The sequence below is a fragment of the Scyliorhinus torazame genome, chromosome 5 (assembly GCF_047496885.1).
Source record: "Scyliorhinus torazame isolate Kashiwa2021f chromosome 5, sScyTor2.1, whole genome shotgun sequence".
Classification (NCBI taxonomy): Eukaryota; Metazoa; Chordata; class Chondrichthyes; order Carcharhiniformes; family Scyliorhinidae; genus Scyliorhinus; species Scyliorhinus torazame.
Window position 1 is genome coordinate 324,930,879 of NC_092711.1, and position 23,064 is coordinate 324,953,942.

The 23,064-nt window shown below is 52.0% G+C and overlaps 1 protein-coding gene across 1 annotated transcript in view; it reads right to left on the reverse strand.

Annotated features, from left to right (window-relative positions):
• LOC140418126 (glypican-6-like) overlaps positions 1–23,064 on the reverse strand; it is a 347,023-nt gene that overhangs the window by 77,801 nt on the left and 246,158 nt on the right. The window contains exon 6 of the mRNA XM_072501539.1: positions 11,332–11,475. Within this exon, the coding sequence (XP_072357640.1) occupies positions 11,332–11,475 (144 nt within the window). The remainder of the gene's footprint in view (positions 1–11,331; positions 11,476–23,064) is intronic.

Consider the following 23,064-nt stretch of genomic DNA (forward strand, 5'->3'; position numbering starts at 1 on the left):
GACACTTTTGACCCTGTGGAAGACTGGGCCCAATGTGTAGAGCGGATGAAGTACTTCTTTAGAGCAAACGGTATAATTCCGGATGAAAAGCAACGGGTCATTCTGCTGACCGCGTGGGACCGGCAGCCTTTGTCATTCTGCTGACCGCGTGGGGCCGGCAGCCTTTGCCAGTCTGCTGACCGCGTGGGACCCGCAGCCTTTGTCATTCCGCTGACCGCGTGGGACCCGCAGCCTTTGTCATTCTGCTGACCGCGTGGGGCCGGCAGCCTTTGCCATTCTGCTGACCGCGTGGGGCCGGAGTCTTTGTCATTCCGCTGGCCGCGTGGGGCCGCAGCCTTTGCCATTCTGCTGACCGCGTGGGGCCGGAGTCTTTGTCATTCCGCTGACCGCGTGGGACCCGCAGCCTTTGCCCTTCTGCTGACCGCGTGGGACCCGCAGCCTTTGTCATTCTGCTGACCGTGTGGGACCCGCAGCCTTTGTCATTCTGCTGACCGCGTGGGGCCGGCAGCCTTTGCCATTCTGCTGACCGCGTGGGGCCGGAGTCTTTGTCATTCCGCTGGCCGCGTGGGGCCGCAGCCTTTGCCATTCTGCTGACCGCGTGGGGCCGGAGTCTTTGTCATTCCGCTGACCGCGTGGGACCCGCAGCCTTTGCCCTTCTGCTGACCGTGTGGGACCCGCAGCCTTTGTCATTCTACTGACCGCGTGGGGCCGGCCGCCTTTGCCATTCTGCTGACCGCGTGGGGCCGGAGTCTTTGTCATTCCGCTGGCCGCGTGGGGCCGCAGCCTTTGCCATTCTGCTGACCGCGTGGGGCCGGAGTCTTTGTCATTCCGCTGACCGCGTGGGACCCGCAGCCTTTGTCATTCCGCTGACCGCGTGGGGCCGCAGCCTTTGTCATTCCGCTGACCGCGTGGGGCCCGCAGCCTTTGTCATTCCGCTGACCGCGTGGGGCCCGCAGCCTTTGTCATTCTGCTGACCGCGTGGGGCCGCAGCCTTTGTCATTCCGCTGACCACGTGGGGCCCGCAGCCTTTGCCATTCTGCTGACCGCGTGGGACCCGCAGCCTTTGTCACTCTGCTGACCGCGTGGGACCCGCAGCCTTTGCCATTCTGCTGACCGCGTGGGACCCACAGCCTTTGTCATTCTGCTGACCGCGTGGGACCCGCAGCCTTTGCCATTCCGCTGACCGCGTGGGACCCACAGCCTTTGTCATTCTGCTGACCGCGTGGGACCCGCAGCCTTTGTCATTCTGCTGACCGCGTGGGATCGGCAGCCTTTGTCATTCCGCTGACCGCGTGGGACCCGCAGCCTTTGCCATTCTGCTGACCGCGTGGGGCCCGCAGCCTTTGCCAGTCTGCTGACCGCGTGGGGCCCGCAGTCTTTGCCATTCCGCTGACCGCGTGGGGCCCGCAGCCTTTGCCATTCCGCTGACCGCGTGGGACCCGCAGCCTTTGTCATTCTGCTGACCGCGTGGGACCGGCAGCCTTTGTCATTCCGCTGACCGCGTGGGACCCGCAGCCTTTGCCATTCCGCTGACCGCGTGGGACCCGCAGCCTTTGTCATTCCGCTGACCGCGTGGGACCCGCAGCCTTTGCCATTCCGCTGACCGCGTGGGACCGGCAGCCTTTGCCATTCTGCTGACCGCGTGGGACCCGCAGCCTTTGCCAGTCTGCTGACCGCGTGGGGCCCGCAGTCTTTGCCATTCCGCTGACCGCGTGGGGCCCGCAGCCTTTGCCATTCCGCTGACCGCGTGGGACCCGCAGCCTTTGTCATTCTGCTGACCGCGTGGGACCGGCAGCCTTTGTCATTCCGCTGACCGCGTGGGACCCGCAGCCTTTGTCATTCCGCTGACCGCGTGGGACCCGCAGCCTTTGCCATTCTGCTGACCGCGTGGGGCCCGCAGACTTTGTCATTCCGCTGACCGCGTGGGGCCCGCAGCCTTTGCCATTCCGCTGACCGCGTGGGGCCCGCAGCCTTTGCCATTCTGCTGACCGCGTGGGGCCCGCAGCCTTTGTCATTCTGCTGACCGCGTGGGGCCGCAGCCTTTGTCATTCCGCTGACCGCGTGTGGGCCCGCAGCCTTTGCCATTCTGCTGACCGCGTGGGGCCCGCAGCCTTTGTCATTCCGCTGACCGCGTGGGGCCCGCAGCCTTTGTCATTCCGCTGACCGAGTGGGGCCGCAGCCTTTGCCATTCTGCTGACCGCGTGGGGCCCGCAGCCTTTGTCATTCCGCTGACCGCGTGGGGCCCGCAGCCTTTGTCATTCCGCTGACCGCGTGGGGCCGCAGCCTTTGTCATTCTGCTGACCGCGTGGGACCGGCAGCCTTTGCCAGTCTCTGACCGCGTGCGACCCGCAGCCTTTGCCATTCTGCTGACCGCGTGGGACCGGCAGCCTTTGTCATTCTGCTGACCGCGTGGGACCAGCAGCCTTTGTCATTCCGCTGACCGCGTGGGGCCGCAGCCTTTGTCATTCTGCTGACCGCGTGGGACCGGCAGCCTTTGCCAGTCTCTGACCGCGTGCGACCCGCAGCCTTTGCCATTCTGCTGACCGCGTGGGACCGGCAGCCTTTGCCATTCTGCTGACCACGTGGGGCCGGCAGCCTTTGCCATTCTGCTGACCGCGTGGGGCCGGCAGCCTTTGCCAGTCTGCTGATCGCGTGGGACCGGCAGCCTTTGTCATTCTGCTGACCGCGTGGGACCAGCAGCCTTTGCCATTCTGCTGACCGCGTGGGGCCCGCAGCCTTTGCCATTCTGCGCAGTCTCACTTTTCCGGAGGCACCGGACACAAAAACTTTCCAGGAATTGACGGACTTAGTAAAAGAGCACTATGGCCCTGAGCCACCTCTGATCCTGCAAAGGTACCGGTTTTACTCGGCATTCCGAGACACTGGGGAGTCAGTCACTAATTTTTTAACAAGATTTAAGGCGATTAGCAGAGGCTTGCGAATATGGCCTGACACTAAATGAGATGCTCAGAGACCGTTTGGATGTGGAATAAATAATTTAGCAATACAGAAATGTCTGTTAGCAGAGGCCGAGCTGGATTGCAAACGAGCATTGCAGCTGGTTTTGTCCTTAGAAAAAGCGGCAAGCGGAGCGCATGAGTTACAGGGCACTCCGATGGAGGGTGACGCCCATACCAGTGAAACTGAGTTGAGGGACTACCGCTGGGGGTTAGGCAACAACGTAGCCACCTTCAGGAACAACGCGGATACTAAGTTAACCAGGCCCACTCGCAGAAGCCCTCCCAAGCAAGGGGAAATTAGGTCCAGTCAGACGGCAACCCCTGCAGCCTTTCGCCCGGCAAAATATTGTAGTTGTTGCCAGAGATCGGAGCCAGAAAGGAGAAATAGATGCCCAAAACCATCATCTTGGAGACATAGGCCGGGGTACAGGAGAAGGCATACCCTAGAAGCCCCACCTACCTCCGACGCGGAACAACTAAATTGTGTAACGATGGTGAAATCAAAACCCATTAAATTACCCATAAGGTTGAATGGACGTCCCACACTGATGGAAGTCGTCACTGGAGCAGCTGTATCAGTGATAGGGGATATAGTATTCAATAAAATTCGCACTGGACTCCAACCTTTATTCCTAACCAGGACCTCGGCAAAACTGAGGACATAGACAGGGGAACCACTGAGGGTGTTGGGCACAACGCATGTAACTGTGGCTTATGGAGAGCAACTGGTTCGGCTGCCTTTAATGGTAGTGAAAGGTGTGGGGCCAAGCTTATTGGGACAAAACTTGCTAAAAGAGATCCAGCTGGATTGGGTAAACATTTTCCAGCTGGAAAATGGTCATCTGAGCGAATTCCTGTGCAAATACCCAGAGGTTTTCCGAGAAGGGCTCGGAACAATAAAGGGAGTATTCACTCAGGAAAAAGATAATGTTGTGGAGGAGAATGCTGAGCCCCAGGCTAATAGAATAGATGGCATTGAGGTACGTAGGGAAGAGGTGTTGGCAATTCTGGACAGGCTGAAAATAGATAAGTCCCCGGGACCTGATGGGATTTATCCTAGGATACTCTGGGAGGCCAGGGAAGAGATTGCTGGGCCTTTGGCTTTGATTTTTATGTCATCATTGGCTACAGGAATAGTGCCAGAGGACTGGAGGACAGCAAATGTGGTCCCTTTGTTCAAAAAGGGGAGCAGAGACAACCCCGGCAACTATAGACCGGTGAGCCTCACGTCTGTAGTGGGTAAAGTCTTGGAGGGGATTATAAGAGACAAGATTTATAATCATCTAGATAGGAATAATATGATCAGGGATAGTCAGCATGGCTTTGTGAAGGGTAGGTCATGCCTCACAAACCTTATTGAGTTCTTTGAGAAGGTGACTGAACAGGTAGACGAGGGTAGAGCAGTTGATGTGGTGTATATGGATTTCAGCAAAGCGTTTGATAAGGTTCCCCACGGTAGGCTATTGCAAAAAATACGGAGGCTGGGGATTGAGGGTGATTTAGAGATGTGGATCAGAAATTGGCTAGCTGAAAGAAGACAGAGGGTGGTGGTTGATGGGAAATGTTCAGAATGGAGTACAGTCACAAGTGGAGTACCACAAGGATCTGTTCTAGGGCCGTTGCTGTTTGTCATTTTTATCAATGACCTCGAGGAAGGCGCAGAAGGGTGGGTGAGTAAATTTGCAGACGATACTAAAGTCGGTGGTGTTGTCGATAGTGTGGAAGGATGTAGCAGGTTACAGAGGGATATAGATAAGCTGCAGAGCTGGGCTGAGAGGTGGCAAATGGAGTTTAATGTAGAGAAGTGTGAGGTGATTCACTTTGGAAGGAATAACAGGAATGCAGAATATTTGGCTAATGGTAAAGTTCTTGAAAGTGTGGATGAGCAGAGGGATCTAGGTGTCCATGTACATAGATCCCTGAAAGTTGCCACCCAGGTTGATAGGGTTGTGAAGAAGGCCTATGGAGTGTTGGCCTTTATTGGTAGAGGGATTGAGTTCCGGAGTCGGGAGGTCATGTTGCAGCTGTACAGAACTCTGGTACGGCCGCATTTGGAGTATTGCGTACAGTTCTGGTCACCGCATTATAGGAAGGACGTGGAGGCTTTGGAGCGGGTGCAGAGGAGATTTACCAGGATGTTTCCTGGTATGGAGGGAAAATCTTATGAGGAAAGGCTGATGGACTTGAGGTTGTTTTCGTTGGAGAGAAGAAGGTTAAGAGGAGACTTAATAGAGGCATACAAAATGATCAGGGGGTTGGATAGGGTGGACAGTGAGAGCCTTCTCCCGCGGATGGATATGGCTGGCACGAGGGGACATAACTTTAAACTGAGGGGTAATAGATATAGGACAGAGGTCAGACGTAGGTTCTTTACGCAAAGAGTAGTGAGGCCGTGGAATGCCCTACCTGCTACAGTAGTGAACTCGCCAACATTGAGGGCATTTAAAAGTTTATTGGATAAACATATGGATGATAATGGCATAGTGTAGGTTAGATGGCTTTTGTTTCGGTGCAACATCGTGGGCCGAAGGGCCTGTACTGCGCTGTATTGTTCTATGTTCTATGGCGCAAAGGCGACACTGCATGTAGATCCAGAGGCAGTCCCAAAATTCTACAAGGCCCGACCAGTATCCTTCGCATTAAGGCAGAAAGTCGATGTGGAAATGAAACGATTAGAGCGCGAGGGAATAATAAAACTGGTCCAGTTTGCAGAGTGGGCGGCACCCTATCCTTAAGCCGGACGGCTAGGTCCGCCATTGTGGAGATTTCAAACAAACGATAATCGCTACTCATAACTGGACAAATACCTAATTCCCCGGATTGAGGATTTGTCTGCAAAGCTGGCTGGAGGACGAAGCTGGACGAAGAGTCCCAAAAATTCTCAATGTTAAACACCCTGAAGGGCCTTTTTCAGTAGACAAGATTACGCTTCGGGGTATCATCAGCTTGTGCGATATTCCAGAGGACAATGGAGAATATATTGCAAGGGCTGCCACAAGCCGCCATTTACCTGGACAGCGTCCTCATTACAGGAAAAACAAAGGCAGAACACCTGCAAAACCTGGAGGAAGTCCTTAGGAGGTTTTCAGCAGCAGGCGTGCGCCTAAAGAGGGAGAAATGTGTTTTTCTAGCGCCTCAAGTAACCTATCTGGGATACAAGGTTGACAAATCAGGGCTACACCCTTTGGAGGATTGGGTGAGGGCGATTAAAGATGCCCCACCACAATCCAGGAGTTAACGTCTTTTTTAGGACTGGTGACATATTATGGAAAGTTCATACAGAACAGAGCTTCCCTCTGGACCCCCTACACCAATTACTAAAAGCGGGGCAAGCCTGGGAGTGGTCCGTCCGCCAAGACCGGGCTTTCAAGGAGATAAAAGAACAGCTTTCCTCAGAGAACGTCTTGGCACTGCGGCCCCAGGGAAGAGTTGGTGCTCACGTGCGACGCGTCTCCGTATGGCGTTGGTGCAGTTTTGGCACACGGAGGGCAAAACGGACAGGAACGACCTATAGCGTTTGCTTCCAGGATGCTGGCAGCAGCAGAACGAAAGTACGCCCAAATCGAAAAGGAAGGACTAGCTGTGATCTTCGCGGTGAAGAAATTTCACCAGTACTTGTACGGGCGGAAATTCACTCTAATTACAGACCACAAGCCATTGCTGGGGTTGTTGAAAGAAGACAAACCAAACCACTAATAGCTTCAGCCCGGATCCAACGCTGGGCCCAACTACTGACGGCGTACCAGTATCAACTGGAGCATCGGCCAGGAACTCGGGTGGCAAAGGCCGATGCACAAAGCAGGCAGCCATTACCGGACACCCCGCCATTAGTACCCAAAATAGAGGCAACGGTAATGACGTTATATTTCCTGGACACCCTTCCAGTGGCCGCACAAAACATTTGTTTATGGACCCGGTTTTATCAAAAATAAAACACATGGTGCTAACTGGGAGATGGAAAGACCGGTCCAGTAAGGCGGAATTCCACCCTTACTGGAGCAGAAGAGAGCAGATCACCGTGGAAGACAGGATCCTGCTATGGGGGCTCGAGTAATAGCTCCAAGTCAAGGCCGTCGAGCCATACTGGCTGAACTACATCATGGGCACCCTGGAGTCTCAAAAATGTAGATGCTGTCCAGAAGCTATGTCTGGTGGCCGGGCCTGGCATTGGTAGGTCGGTGCCAAGATTGCCAACAAGGGCAGAAGGTGCCACCAGCAGCCCCGCTGCACCAATGGGAATGGCCGGCTAAGACCATGGTCGCGACTTCATGTCGATTTTGCAGGCCCGTTTATGGGTTCAATGTTTTTTATAATAGTAGACGCCCATTCCAAATGGCTGGACGTCTACAAAATGAATTCTGCAAATTCAACAACTACCATTGAAAAACTCCGCACCTCATTCGCAACTCATGGTATCCCGGAGATGTTAGTTTCGGATAATGGATCGGTTTTCACCAGTCAGGACTTCACAAAAGTTATGAAGTCGAATGGCATTCGGCACATAAGGACGGCACCACGCCACCCGGCATCGAATGGCATTCGGCACATAAGGACGGCACCACACCACCCGGTATGGCGGAGAGAGACGTCCAGACCTTAAAAGTCGGGTTGAAGAAACCGTCAGCAGCATCATTGGACACCAAACTGTCGCGCTGGCTATTTGACTAGGGAACAACCCCACACACCACAACGGGAATAGCACCGGCGGAGCTACTCCGGGGCAGACTCCGAACCCGGCTGAGTCCACTATTCCCAGATTTAGGTGGCAGAATAGAGCGACACCAAGAGGCCCAATGCAGGGGTCACGACACCAAGAGGCCCAATGCAGGGGTCACGACACCAAGAGGCCCAATGCAGGGGTCACGACACCAAGAGGCCCAATGCAGGGGTCACGACACCAAGAGGCCCAATGCAGGGGTCACGACACCAAGAGGCCCAATGCAGGGGTCACGACACCAAGAGGCCCAATGCAGGGGTCACGACACCAAGAGGCCCAATGCAGGGGTCACGACACCAAGAGGCCCAATGCAGGGGTCACGACACCAAGAGGCCCAATGCAGGGGTCACGACAACACTCGCCGAGAAAGGCAGCTCAACACGGGTGAAAATGTATGGGTCAAAATTATGCAAATGGCCCCTCAGGAACAGTCAAGGCTGGGACAGGACCTGTGTCGTATGAGATACGTGTGGGAAAACATGTAATAAAGAAACACCTGGAGCAGGTGCGGGCCTCAGATTCGATCCTCCTGCGGAGCTGACTCAGACCAGCAGACCAAGGACCATGGAGAGTCCTCCTCGACAAACTATTCACGCCCCTCCGACACCACTGGCGAGGACATCGGACTCGGATATGGACAATGTGGATGATGCTGCAGCTGTACCCCAGCCGCTGGAGGAAAGGGGCAAACTGCCCCTCAGGCGTTCACATCGGAAAAGACGGGCGCCTAGCCGTTATACCCCCCTACGTCGGAGGCTGAAGTGGAGGAGCCGGACTCGGCGCAAAAACAAAGCAGGAGACCCGTGAGTCACGAGGACCATGGAGGCTCCTCGGACTTTGTGGGGGGGAGGGGGAAGGGGTGTAATGACTTAGGCCAGGCCTTTGAGACTGACCAATTAGAATACAAGTTCCCTGATTAGTGGCCCAATCACAGAACCCCTTGCTGTGTATATAACAGGGATTGTCAGATCCTCTGTACCCCCAGTGTAGACAGCAGCTGAATGTTCAGCTATTGGGTTTGTAAATAAAAGGAATTCTGGTGACGGGACTTCTGCCTCTGTGGATTTATTACAATCGGGTAGGGATGCTCCAGCCCCAGATATTCCGCCTGGCCTTGCTTTGTAGCCTGTTATCTTGTGTAGGCCCTGCCATAGTCGTCGTGGGTTAGTGTCGTTGGCCGGGACTCTAGTTTGATGCGGTACTGTCTTTTGGCGTCCCTGATGGCTTTCCCTACGCCGTACCTGGATTTCCGATACAGGTTAGGGGGGTCAGACTTGAACGCCTCCGTCTGGGACCTCAGCAGGGAGTGAACCCTTTGGTTGAGCCGGGGTTTCCGATTGGGGAACACCCGTATTGTCTTCTTTGGTACACAGTCCTCGACACACTTGCTGATGAAGTCTGTGACGGTGGTTGTGCACTCGTCCAGGTTAGCTGCCGCGGCCTTGAATATGGACCAGTCCACAGACTCCAAGCAATCATAGAGAGTGTCCTCTGATGCCTCGGCTTAGCACTGCATGGTTTTCTTGACTGGCTCAGCACGCTGGAGTTGCTGTTTGTAAGCCAGAAGTAGGAATACCAACTTGTGGTCGGATTTGCCAAAGTGTGGTCGGGAATGGAGTGGTAGGCACCTTTGATGCTCGTGTAGCAGTGGTCCAGGGTGTTTGCACCTCTAGTGGGTCAGGAGATATCTTGATGGAGTTTGGGTAGAATCTTCCTGAGGTTGGCCTAGTTGAAGTCTCCAGCCACGCTTGTCAGGGCTTCGGGGTGATTTGTTTCTTGGTTGTTGATGGTGGAATGTAGTTCGTCAAGTGCTTTCTTCACTGGGGTGGGATGTAGACAACTGTTATGAATACAGAGGTGAATTCACGTGGGAGGTAGAAGGGGCGACACTTCACGGTTAGGTATTCTAGGTCTTAGAAGCAGTGGCACGCTAGGGACACCTCATCCGAGCACCAGGGGTGTTTATGAGGAGGCAAACAGCCCCGCCCTTCGACTTGGCTGACTTGTGTGGTCCGGTCGGTGGAATGAAAAACCTTCGGGTTGGATGGCGCAGTCTGGTGTGGCCGGAGTGAGTCTCGGTGAAGCAGAGCACACAGCAGTTTCTCACTTCTCTCTGAGAGATAAGTCTAGCGTTGAGATCATCTAGCTTGTTCTCAATCACTTGGACGTTTGCCAGGAGTACGTTGGAAGAGAGAATAACCCGGTTCGGAGGGTCTTTGATTATGCTGCCCGCTTTTCCAAAGCAGCGGGAGGTGTAGACAGAGTCAACGGATGGGTGACGGTTTCACGTGATGGACTGGGCTGTGTTCACGACTCTGTGCAGTTTCTTGCGGTCTTGGGCCGAGCAGTTGCCATACCAGGCTGTGATGTAGTCAGATAGGATGCTTTCTATGTGCATCTGTAAAAGTTGGCAAATTGCCCTCTGAAATGGAGGGCAGTTAGGGTTGAGCAATTAATGCTGGCCCAGCAGCGATGCCTACACCTTGTACATGAATGTAAAAAAAGTTACATGGATAAATTATAGAAGTTGGGACTTCTCCTTGGAGAAGAGAAGATTATGAGATTTGATAGAGATTTCAAAAATCATGAGCTGTCTGGTCAGGGTGGATGGGGGGAAAATGCTTCTGTTGGTGGGAGGATCAGGACACCCTTTACAGTGATTAGCGAATAAGAAATTGCAACAGGAGGAAAATCTTATTTCATCAGTGGGCAGTTAGAATCCGGAATGCACTGAGAGTTTGATTCAATTGAGGTTTTTAACAGGAAAGTGGACAATTATCTGAAGAGAACAAATTGAGAATGCTTTGGGAAAAGGCAGGGGATCAGGTGAGTTGTTTTTACTGTGAACTAAATGACATGACGAGGCAAATGGCCTCCTTCTGTGCAGGGCCTTCTTTGCGGTGATGCCACACCTGGAGTATTATGTGCAGTTTTGGTCTCCTTCTCTGAGGAAGGATGTTCTTGCTCTCGAGGGAGAGCAGCGAAGGTTTACCAGACTGATTCCAGGGATGGTGGGACTGTCATATGAGGAGAGATTGACTAGGTTGGGATTCTTCTCGCTGGAGTTCAGAAGAATGAGGGGGATCTCATAGAGACTTATAAAATTTTAACAGGACTGGACAGGGTAGATGCAGGGAAGATGTTACCAATGATGGGTGTAACCAGAACCAGGGGTCACAGCCTGAGGATTCAGGGTAAACCATTTCGGACAGAGATAAGGAGATATTTCTTCACACAAAGAGTGGTGAGCCTGTGGAATTCATTACCACAGGAAGTAGTTGATGCTAAAACTTTGAATATATTCAAGAGGCGGCTGGATATAGCACTTGGGGAGAATGGGTTCAAAGGCTCTGGGGAGAAAGCAGGATTAGGCTATAGAGTTGGATGATCAGCCATGATCATGATGAATAGTGGAGCCAAAAGGCCTCCTCCTGCTCCTATCTGCTATGTATGTATGTATGATTCTGATGTGTAACTTGGGAGTATAGCTTATGGGTTGAGGGTTGATAATGTTCTGGGAAAGGCTCTGCCATCTTTAAGAAATGGCTCGTCAATACCAAAGTCAGTGTTTCTTTTGGATACAGCTTTGCTCATTAGACATTAGGACCCTCCAGCTTGTTGTGATTACTATCGCATCTAAACTCACTCACTTACCAATCTGTCGAGACTTGTGCCAGCCGCTGTTGTAGGGCGCTCCTCAGGACTATATGGTCGGAATCGAACATTAAACCCATCAGACACAGATCGACTTGAGCGACTCGCTGGCCAAAGCTTCGGTTTGCCACAACCTTGAAATGCCTAGAGGGGAATAAAATTTAACAACCTATCAAACACACGATGATATCAGATATGCCCATCGTTCGGAATAGGTTTCGAATTTTTTAAATTAAGATCAACCTCCATGTGTAAGAATAGTGTCCAAAGTGGAAAATCATAGAGCTCGACAAGGCTAACAGTCGAAAGTAACTTTTCCAAACCCAAAGGTGAATTCAGGCTGGTTACTGATCCAGGAAGTTGTATAAACCGAGGACCAAAATCAAACCATGCCACTGTTAAGAATTGCATAGCAAACGGGGTGAGAGTTCACTATGTTCATGAACCTACTTTTAATTCAGGAAAAGGATTTAAATAAAGAAAGCTACACAACATTTCACAATAGATGGAGGATGAACAGACAATGGTTATCCATGATTCGAGGTTAGAACATTAGGCGGCATGAGGCAAACTGCAATCCAGGGAGTTTCTTGAAACTTCCAGGAAATGAGACTTTGATTTCCTTAAATCACCTGGATTAACAATGCAAACCTAGTTACGGGCAAAACCACAAACCAGTCGCTTGGCATGCTGAACCGCGATCTGAAGATCCTGCGCCTTCCGCAGTTTCACCCCGATGTTGGGCAACAGCAACCCCAATCTGGTCCACAGACGTCGACCCATCAGAAACTCCGCAAGGGCAATCCCGGTAACTGCATCGGGGGTTTGTCCGGTAAGCAAATAGAAATCAGGCCAACCTGGTATCCAACGAGCGAGTGCCTGGTTTCCTCAAACCCTGCTTCAGAGTCTGTACGGCCGCTCGCCAACCCGTTCAACACTCAATGGTAGGGGTCGGCCTGACATGGCGGACCCTGTTGGAGCGCAAGAAGGCCGAGAAATCTTGACTCAAGAATGAGGGCCCATTATCGGACATGAGGATCTCTGGAACCCTGTGTGTGGAGGAGAGGTGGAGTTTCTTGATCGTCATTGCCATGGTGATAAGATGGTATTCAGTGAATCTCCATCGTTGATTAGGAAAAGAAACATTGAGCCCAGAAAGGGGCCCGCAAAATCGTCATGGACGAGGGCCCAGGGCGGCCATGCCAATCCCATGGGTGCAGGGGGGCAGCAGTGGGGAGCCGCTGGTGTTCCTGACAGACGTCACACTGGCGGGCCACCGTCTCGATGTTTGCGTCCATACCAGGCCACCAGACGTAGCTCTGAACCAACATCGTCATCCGTGAGGCCACAATGGAAGTCGCTGAAAACCAACGACCGATCCTTCTCCGGGATCACCACCCGGGCTCCCCAGACTAGGACCCCATCTTCAATACTTAACTCGGTCAACTTGGTGGCGAAGGCCTCTAGCTCCCCAGGTAACTGATCGGCAGCCGCCAATGAGGAAGATGTTGCGCAGCTTCACCAAGACGAGATACTTTTGCGTCCATTCGCGGATACACGAGGCTGTGACGGGAAGAGTCTCTATAAAATGTAATACGGCCGACAATCCGTCGACACGGTGGGGAGGCACCGACTCTGCGGGCAACGGCAGGCGACTCAATGCGGCGGCATGGGAAATCTGGGTCCCAGGGCGGTGGCCGAACGTGTATTCACAATCCGCTAATAGCTGCGCCCAGCATTGGATTCTAGCCTAGGCTGTGGGCGGAATAGCCTTATCTTCTTTAAAAAGGAGGTCAGCGCTATCTACTCGGTACCCCAGGAAGACCACTTTGCGCACATAAAGAACGCATTCCTCTTGACGCGGTCGAATGCAGAATTCCGAGAACCAGCGGAGCACGGCCTCCAGATTTCTCAGGTGTTCCTCTTCCGAGACACCAGTGACCAATACACCATCCAGATAAACAGCCACTCGTGGCAATTCACGTAGCGCTTTCCATGGTGCCCTGAAAAATGGCGTATGCAGACGCCACCCAAAACGTAAATGTGTATATTCAAATAGGCACGTTGAGTGTTGATGGTGACATGGCAGTGGGAACCAGAATGTGAGATGAGAAGGTGTAATAACTGAAGGGGAAATGGAGAACCAAATTAAAAGAACAACATCACTCTCAGGCAGAGCAAAAAAGGTTTCAACTGTGAAAAGGGAGGTGGTCAATGAAGGATTGAGGGTGTTGTACCTAAATGCGTGCAGTGTACGAAACAAGGTAAATGAGCTTGTTGCGCACATTGAAATTGGCCGGTACGATGTTGTGGGCATCACAGAGACGTGGCTGCAAGGGTATCAGGGCTGGGATCTAAATATACAAGGATATGTGTCCTATCGAAAGGAGAGGCAGATGGGCAAAGGGGGAGGGGTTGCACTGTTAGTAAGGAATGAAGTTAAATCTATAGCAAGGAGCGATATAGGATCAGAATAGGATCAGAAGGCATAGAATCTCTGTGGGCAGAGTTGAGGAATCGCAAAGGTAAAAAGACCCTGATGGGAGTTATGAACAGGCTCCCAAGCAGTAGTCAGGATGTGGGGCAGAAAATAAATCAGGAGATAGAAAAGGCATGTAAAAAAGGCAATATTACAATAATCATGGGGGACTTCAATATGCAGGTGGACTGGGAAAATCAGGTTGGTAGTGGATCCCAAGAAAAGGATTTTTTTGGATGTCTAAGTTGTTTTTTTGGAGCAGCTTGTGACAGAGCCAACTAGGGAACAGGCAATTCTGGATTTGGTGATGTGTAATGAGGCAGACTTGATTAGGGAACTTAAGGTGAAGGAACCATTAGGGAGCAGTGGCCACAATGTGATAGAATTTACCCTGTAGTTTGAGAGGGAGAAGCTGCAATCAGATGTAACGGTATTACAATTAAATAAGGGTAACTACAAAGACATGAGGGAGTAGCTGGCCAGAGTTGATTGGAGAAGGAGCCCAGCAGGGAAGACCGTGGAACAGCAATGGCAGGAGTTTTTGGGGGTTATTAGGGAGGCACAACAGAAATTCATCCCAAGGAGGAGGAAACATGTTAAGGGGAGGACAAGGCATCCATGGCTGATGAGGAATGTCAAGGGCAGCATAAAAGCTAAAGAAAAAGCACACAAAGTGGCGAGTATTAGTGGGAAGCCAGAGGATTTGGAAGCCTTTAAAAGCGAGCAGAGGACAACTAAAAAAGGAATAAGGGGGGAGAAGATAAAATATGAGTGCAAGCTAGCTAGTAATATAAAGGAACATTGGAAGAGTTTTTTTCAATATATAAAAGGTAAGATAGCCAAAAATAGACATTGTACCACTGGAAAATGTGGCTGGAGAAATATTAATAGGAAACAAAGAAATGGCAGACAAACTGAATAGTTACTTTGCATCTGTCTTCACGGTGGAAGACACCAGTGGGATGCCAGAGCTCCAGGAGGCAGAGGTGAGTGCAGTGCCCATTACTAAGGAGAAGGTTCTGGGAAACTGAAAGGTCTGAAGGTGGATAAATCACCTGGACCAGATGGACTACACCCCAGGGTCCAAAAAGAGAGAGCTGAGGAGGTTGTGGTGGCATTAGTGATGATCTTTCCGGAATCACTGGAGGCAGGAAGGGTCCCACAGGACTGGAAAGTGGCTAATGTAACACCCCTGTTTAAGAGGGGAGGGAGAAGATGGAAAACTATAGGCCGGTTAGCCGGACTTCGGTCATTAGTAAGATTTTGGAGTCCATTATTAAAGATATGGGGCGAAATTCTCCGTAATCGGCGCAATGTCCGCCGACTGGCGCCGAAAACGGCGCAAATCAGTCCGGCATCGCACCGCCCCAAAGGTGCGGAATCCTCCGCATCTTGAGCGGTCGAGCCCTAACCTTGAGGGGCTAGGCCCGCGCCGGACTGATTTTCCGCCCCGCCAGCTGGCGGGAAAGGCCTTTGGTGCCCCGCCAGCTGGCGTGGAAATAACATTGCCAGGTGGCGCATGCGCGGGAGCATCAGCGGCCGCTCACGGCATCCCCGCGCATGCGCAGTGGAGGGGGTCTCTTCCGCCTCCGCCATGGTGGAGACAATGGCGGAGGCGGAAGGAAAAGAGTGTCCCCACGGTACAGGCCCGCCCGCGGATCGGTGGGCCCTGATCGCGGGCCAGGCCACCGTGGGGGCACACCCCGGGGCCAGATCGCCCCGCGCCCCCCCCCCAAAGACCCCGGAGCCCGCCTGCGCCGCCTAGTCCCGCTGGTAAGAGAGGTGGTTTAATTTTTGTTGAAATTGTAGTTGTTGAAGTTAACCGAAGGTTTAAGACATGGCAGGAGATCTCAGACCCGTGTCATGCTCCTCGTGTGCGATGTGGGAGCTCAGGGACACGTCCACTGTCCCTGGCTCCTTCACGTGCAAGAAGTGTGTCCAGTTGCAGCTCCTGTTAGACCGCTTGACGGCTCTGGAGCTACAGATGGACTCACTTTGGAGCATCCGCGATGCTGAGGACGTCGTGGATAGCACGTTTGGCGAGTTGGTCACACCGCAGGTGAAAGGTACTGAGGGAGAGAGAAAATGGGTGACCAAAAGACAGAGCAAGAGTAGGAAGGCAGTGCAGGTGTCCTCTGCGGTCATCTCCCTGCAAAACAGATATACCGCTTTGGATACTGTTGAGGGAGATGGCTCACCGGGGGAAGGCGGCAGCAGCCAGGTTCATAACATCGTGGCTGGCTCTGCTGCGCAGCTGGGCAGGAAGAAGAATGGCAGGTCTATAGTGACAGGGGACTCAATTGTAAGGGGAATAGACAGGCGGTTCTGCGGATGCAATCGAGACTCCAGGATGGTAGGTTGCCTCCCTGGTGCAAGGGTCAAGGATGTCTCGGAGCGGCTGCAGGACATTCTGGGGGGGGGGGAGGGGGAACAGCCAGCTGTCGTGGTGCACATAGGCACCAACGATATAGGTAAAAAATGGGACGAGGTCCTACAAGCTGAATTTAGGGAGCTAGAAGTTAAACTAAAAAGTAGGACCTCAAAGGTAGTAATCTCAGGATTGCGACCAGTGCCACGAGCTAGTCAGAGTAGGAATGTCAGGATAGAGAGGATGAATACGTGGCTCGAGAGATGGTGCAGGAGGGAGGGATTCAAATTCCTGGAACATTGGAACCGGTTCTGGGGAGGTGGGACCAGTACAAACCGGACGGTCTGCACCTGGGCAGGACTGGAACCGATGTCCTGGGGGGGGGGGGGGTTTGCTAGAGCTGTTGGGGAGAGTTTAAACAAATGTGGCAGGGGGATGGGAACCGATGCAGGAAGTTGGAAGGTAGTAAAACAGGGACAGAAATAAAAGGCAGTAAGGGGGAAAGTGCAAGGCAGAGGAGCCATAGTCAAAAATCAAAAAGGGCGACAGTACAAGGTACAGTGACTGAGGGGAGCTCAGTGAATAGAACCAGAAATACTACTAGGATCTCATAGTTAGGGATCCTCTCGGAAGGAGCGATCACAATATGGTGGAATTTAAAATACAGATGGAGGGTGAGAAGGTAAAATCAAGCACTAGTATTTTGTGCTTAAACAAAGGAGATTACAATGGGATGAGAGAAGAACTAGCTAAGGTAGACTGGGAGCAAAGACTTTATAGTGAAGTAGTTGAGGAACAGTGGAGAACCTTCCAAGTGATTTTTCACAGTGCTCAGCAAAGGTTTATACCAACAAAAAGGAAGGACGGTAAAAAGAGGGAAAATCGACCGTGGATATTTGAGGAAATAAGGGAGAGTATCAAATTGAAGGAAAAAACATACAAAGCAGCAAAGATCAGTGGGAGACTAGAGGACTGGGAAATCTTTAGGGGGCAACAGAAAGCTACTAAAAAAGCTATAAAGAAGAGTAAGATAGATTATGAGAGTAAACTTGCTCAGAATATAAAAACAGATAGTAAAAGCTTCTACAAATACATAAAACAAAAAAGAGTGGCTAAGGTAAATATTGGTCCTTTAGAGGATGAGAAGGGAGATTTAATAATAGTTTTTTGGGTCGGTCTTCACAGTGGAAGACACAAATAACATGCCAGTGACTGATGGAAATGAGGCTATGACAGGTGAGGACCTTGAGAGGATTGCTATCACCAAGGAGGTAGTGATGGGCAAGCTAATGGGGCTAAAGGTAGACAAGTCTCCTGGACCTGATGGCATGCATCCCAGAGTGCTAAAAGAGATGGCTAGGGAACTTGCAAATGCACTAGTGATAATTTACCAAAATTCACTAGACTCTGGGGTGGTCCCGGCAGATTGGAAATTAGCAAACGTGACACCACTGTTTAAAAAAGGAGGTAGGCAGAAAGCGGGTAATTATAGGCCAGTGAGCTTAACTTCGGTAGTAGGGAAGATGCTGGAATCTATCATCAAGGAAGAAATAGCGAGGTATCTGGATGGAAATTGTCCCATTGGGCAGACACAGCATGGGTTCATAAAGGGCAGGTCGTGCCTAACTAATTTAGTGGAATTGTTTGAGGACATTAACAATGCGGTAGATAACGGGGAGCCAATGGATGGGGTATATCTGGATTTCCAGAAAGCCTTTGACAAGGTGCCACACAAAAGGTTGTTGCATAAGATAAAGATGCATGGCATTAAGGGGAAAGTAGTAGCATGGATAGAGGATTGGTTAATTAATAGAAAGCAAAGAGTGCGGATTAATGGGTGTTTCTCTGGTTGGCAATCAGTAGCTAGTGGTGTCCCTCAGGGATCAGTGTTGGGCCCTCAACTGTTCACAATTTACATAGATGATTTGGAGTTGGGGGACCAAGGGCAATGTGTCCAAGTTTGCAGACGACACTAAGATAAGTGGTAAAGCAAAAAGTGCAGAGGATACTGGAAGTCTGCAGAGGGATTTGGATAGGCTAAGTGAATGGGCTAGGGTCTGGCAGATGGAATACAATGTTGACAAATGTGAGGTTATCCATTTTGGTAGGAATAACAGCAAAAGGGATTATTATTTAAATGATAAAATATTAAAACACACTGCTGTGCAGGGAGACCTGGGTGTGCTAGTGCATGAGTCACAACAAGTTGGTTTACAGGTGCAACAGGTGATTAAGAAGGCAAATGGAATTTTGTCCTTCATTGCTAGAGGGATGGAGTTTAAGACTAGGGAGGTTCTGCTGCAATTATATAAGGTGTTAGTGAGGCCACACCTGGAGTATTGTGTTCAGTTTTGGTCTCCTTACTTGAGAAAGGACGTACTGGCACTGGAGGGTGTGCAGAGGAGATTCACTAGGTTAATCCCGAGCTGAAGAGGTTGGATTACGAGGAGAGGTTGAGTAGACTGGGACTGTACTCGTTGGAATTTAGAAGGATGAGGGGGGGATCTTATAGAAACATATAAGATTATGAAGGGAATAGATAGGATAGATGCGGGCAGGTTGTTTCCACTGGCGGGTGAAAGCAGAACTAGGGGGCATAGCCTCAAAATAAGGGGAAGTAGATTTAGGACTGAGTTTAGGAGGAACTTCTTCACCCAAAGGGTTGTGAATCTAAGGAATTCCTTGCCCAGTGAAGCAGTAGAGGCTCCTTCATTAAATGTTTTTAAGATAAAGATAGATGTTTTTTTGAAGAATAAAGGGATTAAGGGTTATGGTGTTCAGGCCGGAAAGTGGAGCTGAGTCCACAAAAGATCAGCCATGATCTCATTGAATGGTGGAGCAGGCTTGAGGGGCCAGATGGCCGACTCCTGCTCCTAGTTCTTATGTTCTTATGTTCTTCACAGGCGACACAAAAATTGGTGGAGTTGCGGTTAGTGAAGAGGATTGTCAGAGGATACAGCAGGAAATGGCAGATGGTGTTTAATCCAGACTAGTGTGAGATAATGCACTTTGAAAGGGTCAACACATGTAGGAATTACACAATAAATGGTAGAACTCTTGCGAGTGCTGACAGGCAGAGAGATCTGGGCATGTCCACCGATCACTGAAAGTAGCAACACATGTGGATAAGGTGGTCAAGAAGGCAGACGGAATGCTGGGCTTCATCGGTCGGGGCACTGAAAATAAAAATTGGCAAGTCATGTTTCAACTGTACAGGACTTTAGTTAGGCCTAATTTTGAATATTGAGTACAATTCTGGTCACCATACTACCAGAAGGATGTGGATGCTTTGGAGAGGGTACAGAGAAACGGTTTACGATAGGATGTTGCCCGGTATGGAGGGCATTAGCTATGAGGAGAGGTTAGATCAACTCGGTCTGTTCTTACTGGAACAACGGAGGTTGAGAGGCGACCTGATAGAGGTCTACAGGACTGAGTGGCATGGACAGAGTGGTAGGGTAGGAGAGTCAAGTACCAGGGGACATAGGTTTAAAGTGCATGGGGGAAAAAGTTTAGAACAGATGTGCGTGGCACATTTTTTACACAGAGGGTGGTAAATATATGCAACGTGCTGACTGGAGAGGTGGCAGAAGCAGGTAAAACAGCAGCATTTTAAATAATTTTTATTAAAGGTTTTCATAAAATATCAATAACAAAATGAAAACAGGGTTACTTACAAAACACAGTCCAGAAAAACAACCCTCCATACCCCCCTCCCCCCGTACATAAATAATTAACGTTAACACCCCGACTTAATACAACATGTATATACACCCCCTCAGACCCTCCAGTGTAAATAACAAAAACGAAAGAAATAAAGGGCCCCCCCCCCCCCCCCCCTGCCCCCGAGTTGCTGCTGCCATTGACCAATGTCTACCGCTCTGCCGGGAAGTCTAAGAACGGTTGCCACCGCCTAAAGAACCCTTGTACCGACCCTCTCAAGGCGAATTTCACCCTCTTCAATTTAATGAACCCTGCCATATCGCTGATCCAGGATTCCACGCTTGGGGGCCTCGCATCCTTCCACTGAAGAAGAATCCTTTGCCAGGCTACAAGGGACGCAAAGGCCAAAATACCGGCCTCTTTCGCCTCCTGCACTCCCGGCTCCTCTGCCACCCCAAATATTGCGAGCCCCCAGCCCGGTTTGACCATGGATCCTACCACCCTCGACACCGTCTTCGCTACGCCCTTCCAAAATTCCACCAGCGCTGGGCATGCCCAGAACATATGGGTGTGGTTTGCTGTGCTCCCTGAGCACCTAACACACCTGTCCTCACCCCTAAAAATGAATGAAATTAAAATTGCTTATTGTCACAAGTTGGCTTCAATGAAGTGACTGTGAAAAGCCCCTAGTCGCCACATTCCGGCGCCTGTTCGGGGAGGCTGTTACGGGAATTGAACCGTGCTGCTGGCTTGCCTTGGTCTGCTTTCAAAGCCAGCGATTTAGCCCTGTGCTAAACAGCCCCAGACTCATCCTTGTCCCGGTCACGTGTGCCCTGTGCAGCACCTTAAACTGTATGAGGCTGAGCCTCGCACACGATGACGAAGAGTTCACCCTCCCCAGGGCATCTGCCCACGTCCCTTCCTCAATTTCCTCTCCCAACTCCTCCTCCCACTTACCTTTTACCTCCACCACCGAGGCCTCCTCCTCCTCCTGCATCACCTGGTAAGTTTCCGAGATCTTCCCCACTCCCCCACTCCCCCCCCCCCCCCCCCCCCCCTCCACAAACCCTCACACCTGTTCTTCCCTGTGCCACCTCACAAACCCTCCACCTGTTCTTCCCGGGGCGAACCGGTTATTCCCCCGTAATGGGGTCCCCGGCGAGGCCCCCACTTCCCCCCTGTGCCGCCTCCACTGGCCCCAAATTTTGAGGGCAGCCACCACCACCGGGCTCGTGGTATACCTCCTTGGAGGGAGCGGCAGCGGCGCCGTTGCCAGCGCCCCCAGACTCGTACCCACACAAGACGCCGTCTCCAGCCTCTTCCATGTAGCCCCCTCCCCCTCCATCACCCACTTGCGCACCATCGTCGCATTGGCGGCCCAGTAGTATCCACAGAGGTTGGGCAGCGCCAGTCCCCCCCCTATCTCTACTCCGCTCCAGGAACACCCTTCTCACCCTCGGAGTCCCTCGCGCCCACACAAACTCCTGTTAACCCGCCTGAAAACAGCCTTCGGGATAAACACGGGGAGGCACTGGAACAGGAACAAAAACCTTGGGAGCACCGTCATTTTGATTGACTGCACCCTACCCGCCAAGGACAGCGGCAACGCGTCCCACCTCTTGAACTCCTCCTCCATTTGCTCCCCCAGTCTTGTAAAATCAAGCCTATGCAGAGCCCTCCAGCTTCTGGCCACCTGGACCCCCAAATACCTGAAGCTCCTCTCCGCCTTTTTTAGTGGGAGCTCGCCAATCCCCCTCTCCTGGTCCATTGGATGAACTACGAACAGCTCGCTCTTCCCCATGTTGAGCTTGTACCCCGAAAAGTCCCCGAATTCCCTAAGAATCCTCATTACCTCCGGCATTCCTCCCACCGGGTCCGCCACATACAGCAGCAGGTCGTCCGCAATAAGTGACACCCTATGCTCCTCCCCACCACGCACCAACCCCCTCCAGTTCCTTGACTCTCTCAGTACCATAGCCAGGGGTTCAATCGCCAGTGCGAAGAGCAGGAGGGATAAGGGACACCCCTGTCTCGTCCCTCGGTGCAACCGAAAGTACTCGGACCTCCTCCTGTTTGTGGCCACACTCGCCATCGGGACCTCATACAGCAGCCTAACCCACCTGACAAACCCCTCCCCGAACCTCTTCTGCACCTCCCACAGGTACCCCCACTCTACTCTATCGAAGACTTTCTCAGCGTCCATCGCCACCATTATCTCCGCCTCCCCTTCCCTCGCCGGCATCATGATAACGTTCAAAAGCCTCCGCACATTCGCGTTCAACTGCCTCCCCTTCACAAAGCCAGTCTGGTCTTCATGGATGATCTGCGGCACACAATCCTCAATCCTCGTGGCTAAGACCATCGCCAGCACCTTGGCATCTACATTTAGCAAGGAAATCGGTCTGTAAGACCCACACTGCAGGGGATCCTTGTCCCGCTTCAGGATCAAGGAGATCAGTGCCCGGGACATCGTCGGGGGCAAAACCCCCCCCCCCCCCTCCCTTTCCTCATTGAAGGTCCTAACTAACAGCGGGCCCCACAGGTCCATATATTTTTAATAAAATTCTGCCGGGAAACCGTCCGGCCCCGGTGCCTTCCCCGCCTGCATGCTTCCTATCCCTTTGATCAGCTCCTCCAGCCCAATCGGGGCCCCCAATCCCGCCACCAGTCCCTCTTCCACCTTTGGAAACCTCAATTGGTCCAGGAAGCGGCCCATCCCTCCTTCCTCGCGTGGGGGCTCGGATCGGTACAATTCCTCGTAGAAGTCCCTGAAGACCCCATTGATGCCAACTCCACTCCGCACCACACTCCCTCCCCTGTCCTTAACTCCCACGATCTCCCTAGCTGCGCCCCGCTTCCGAAGCTGATGCGCCAGCATCCGGCTTGCCTTTTCCCCATACTCGTAAATCGCCCCCTGGGCCTTCCTCCACTGCACCTCCGCCTTCCTGGTGGTCACCAGGTCGAATTCAGCCTGGAGGCTACGCCTCTTCCTCAACAATCCTTCCTCGGGCTCCTCCGCGTACCTCCTGTCTACCCTCACCATCTCCCCCACCAGCCTCTCCCTCTCCCCCTGCTCCCTCCGCTCCTTGTGGGCCCTAATGGAGATCAGCTCTCCCCTCATCACCGCCTTCAGCGCCTCCCATATCATCCCCACTCGGACCTCCCTGTTGTCGTTGGTCTCCAAGTACCTCTCTATACTTCCTCGGACCCGCTCGCTCACCTC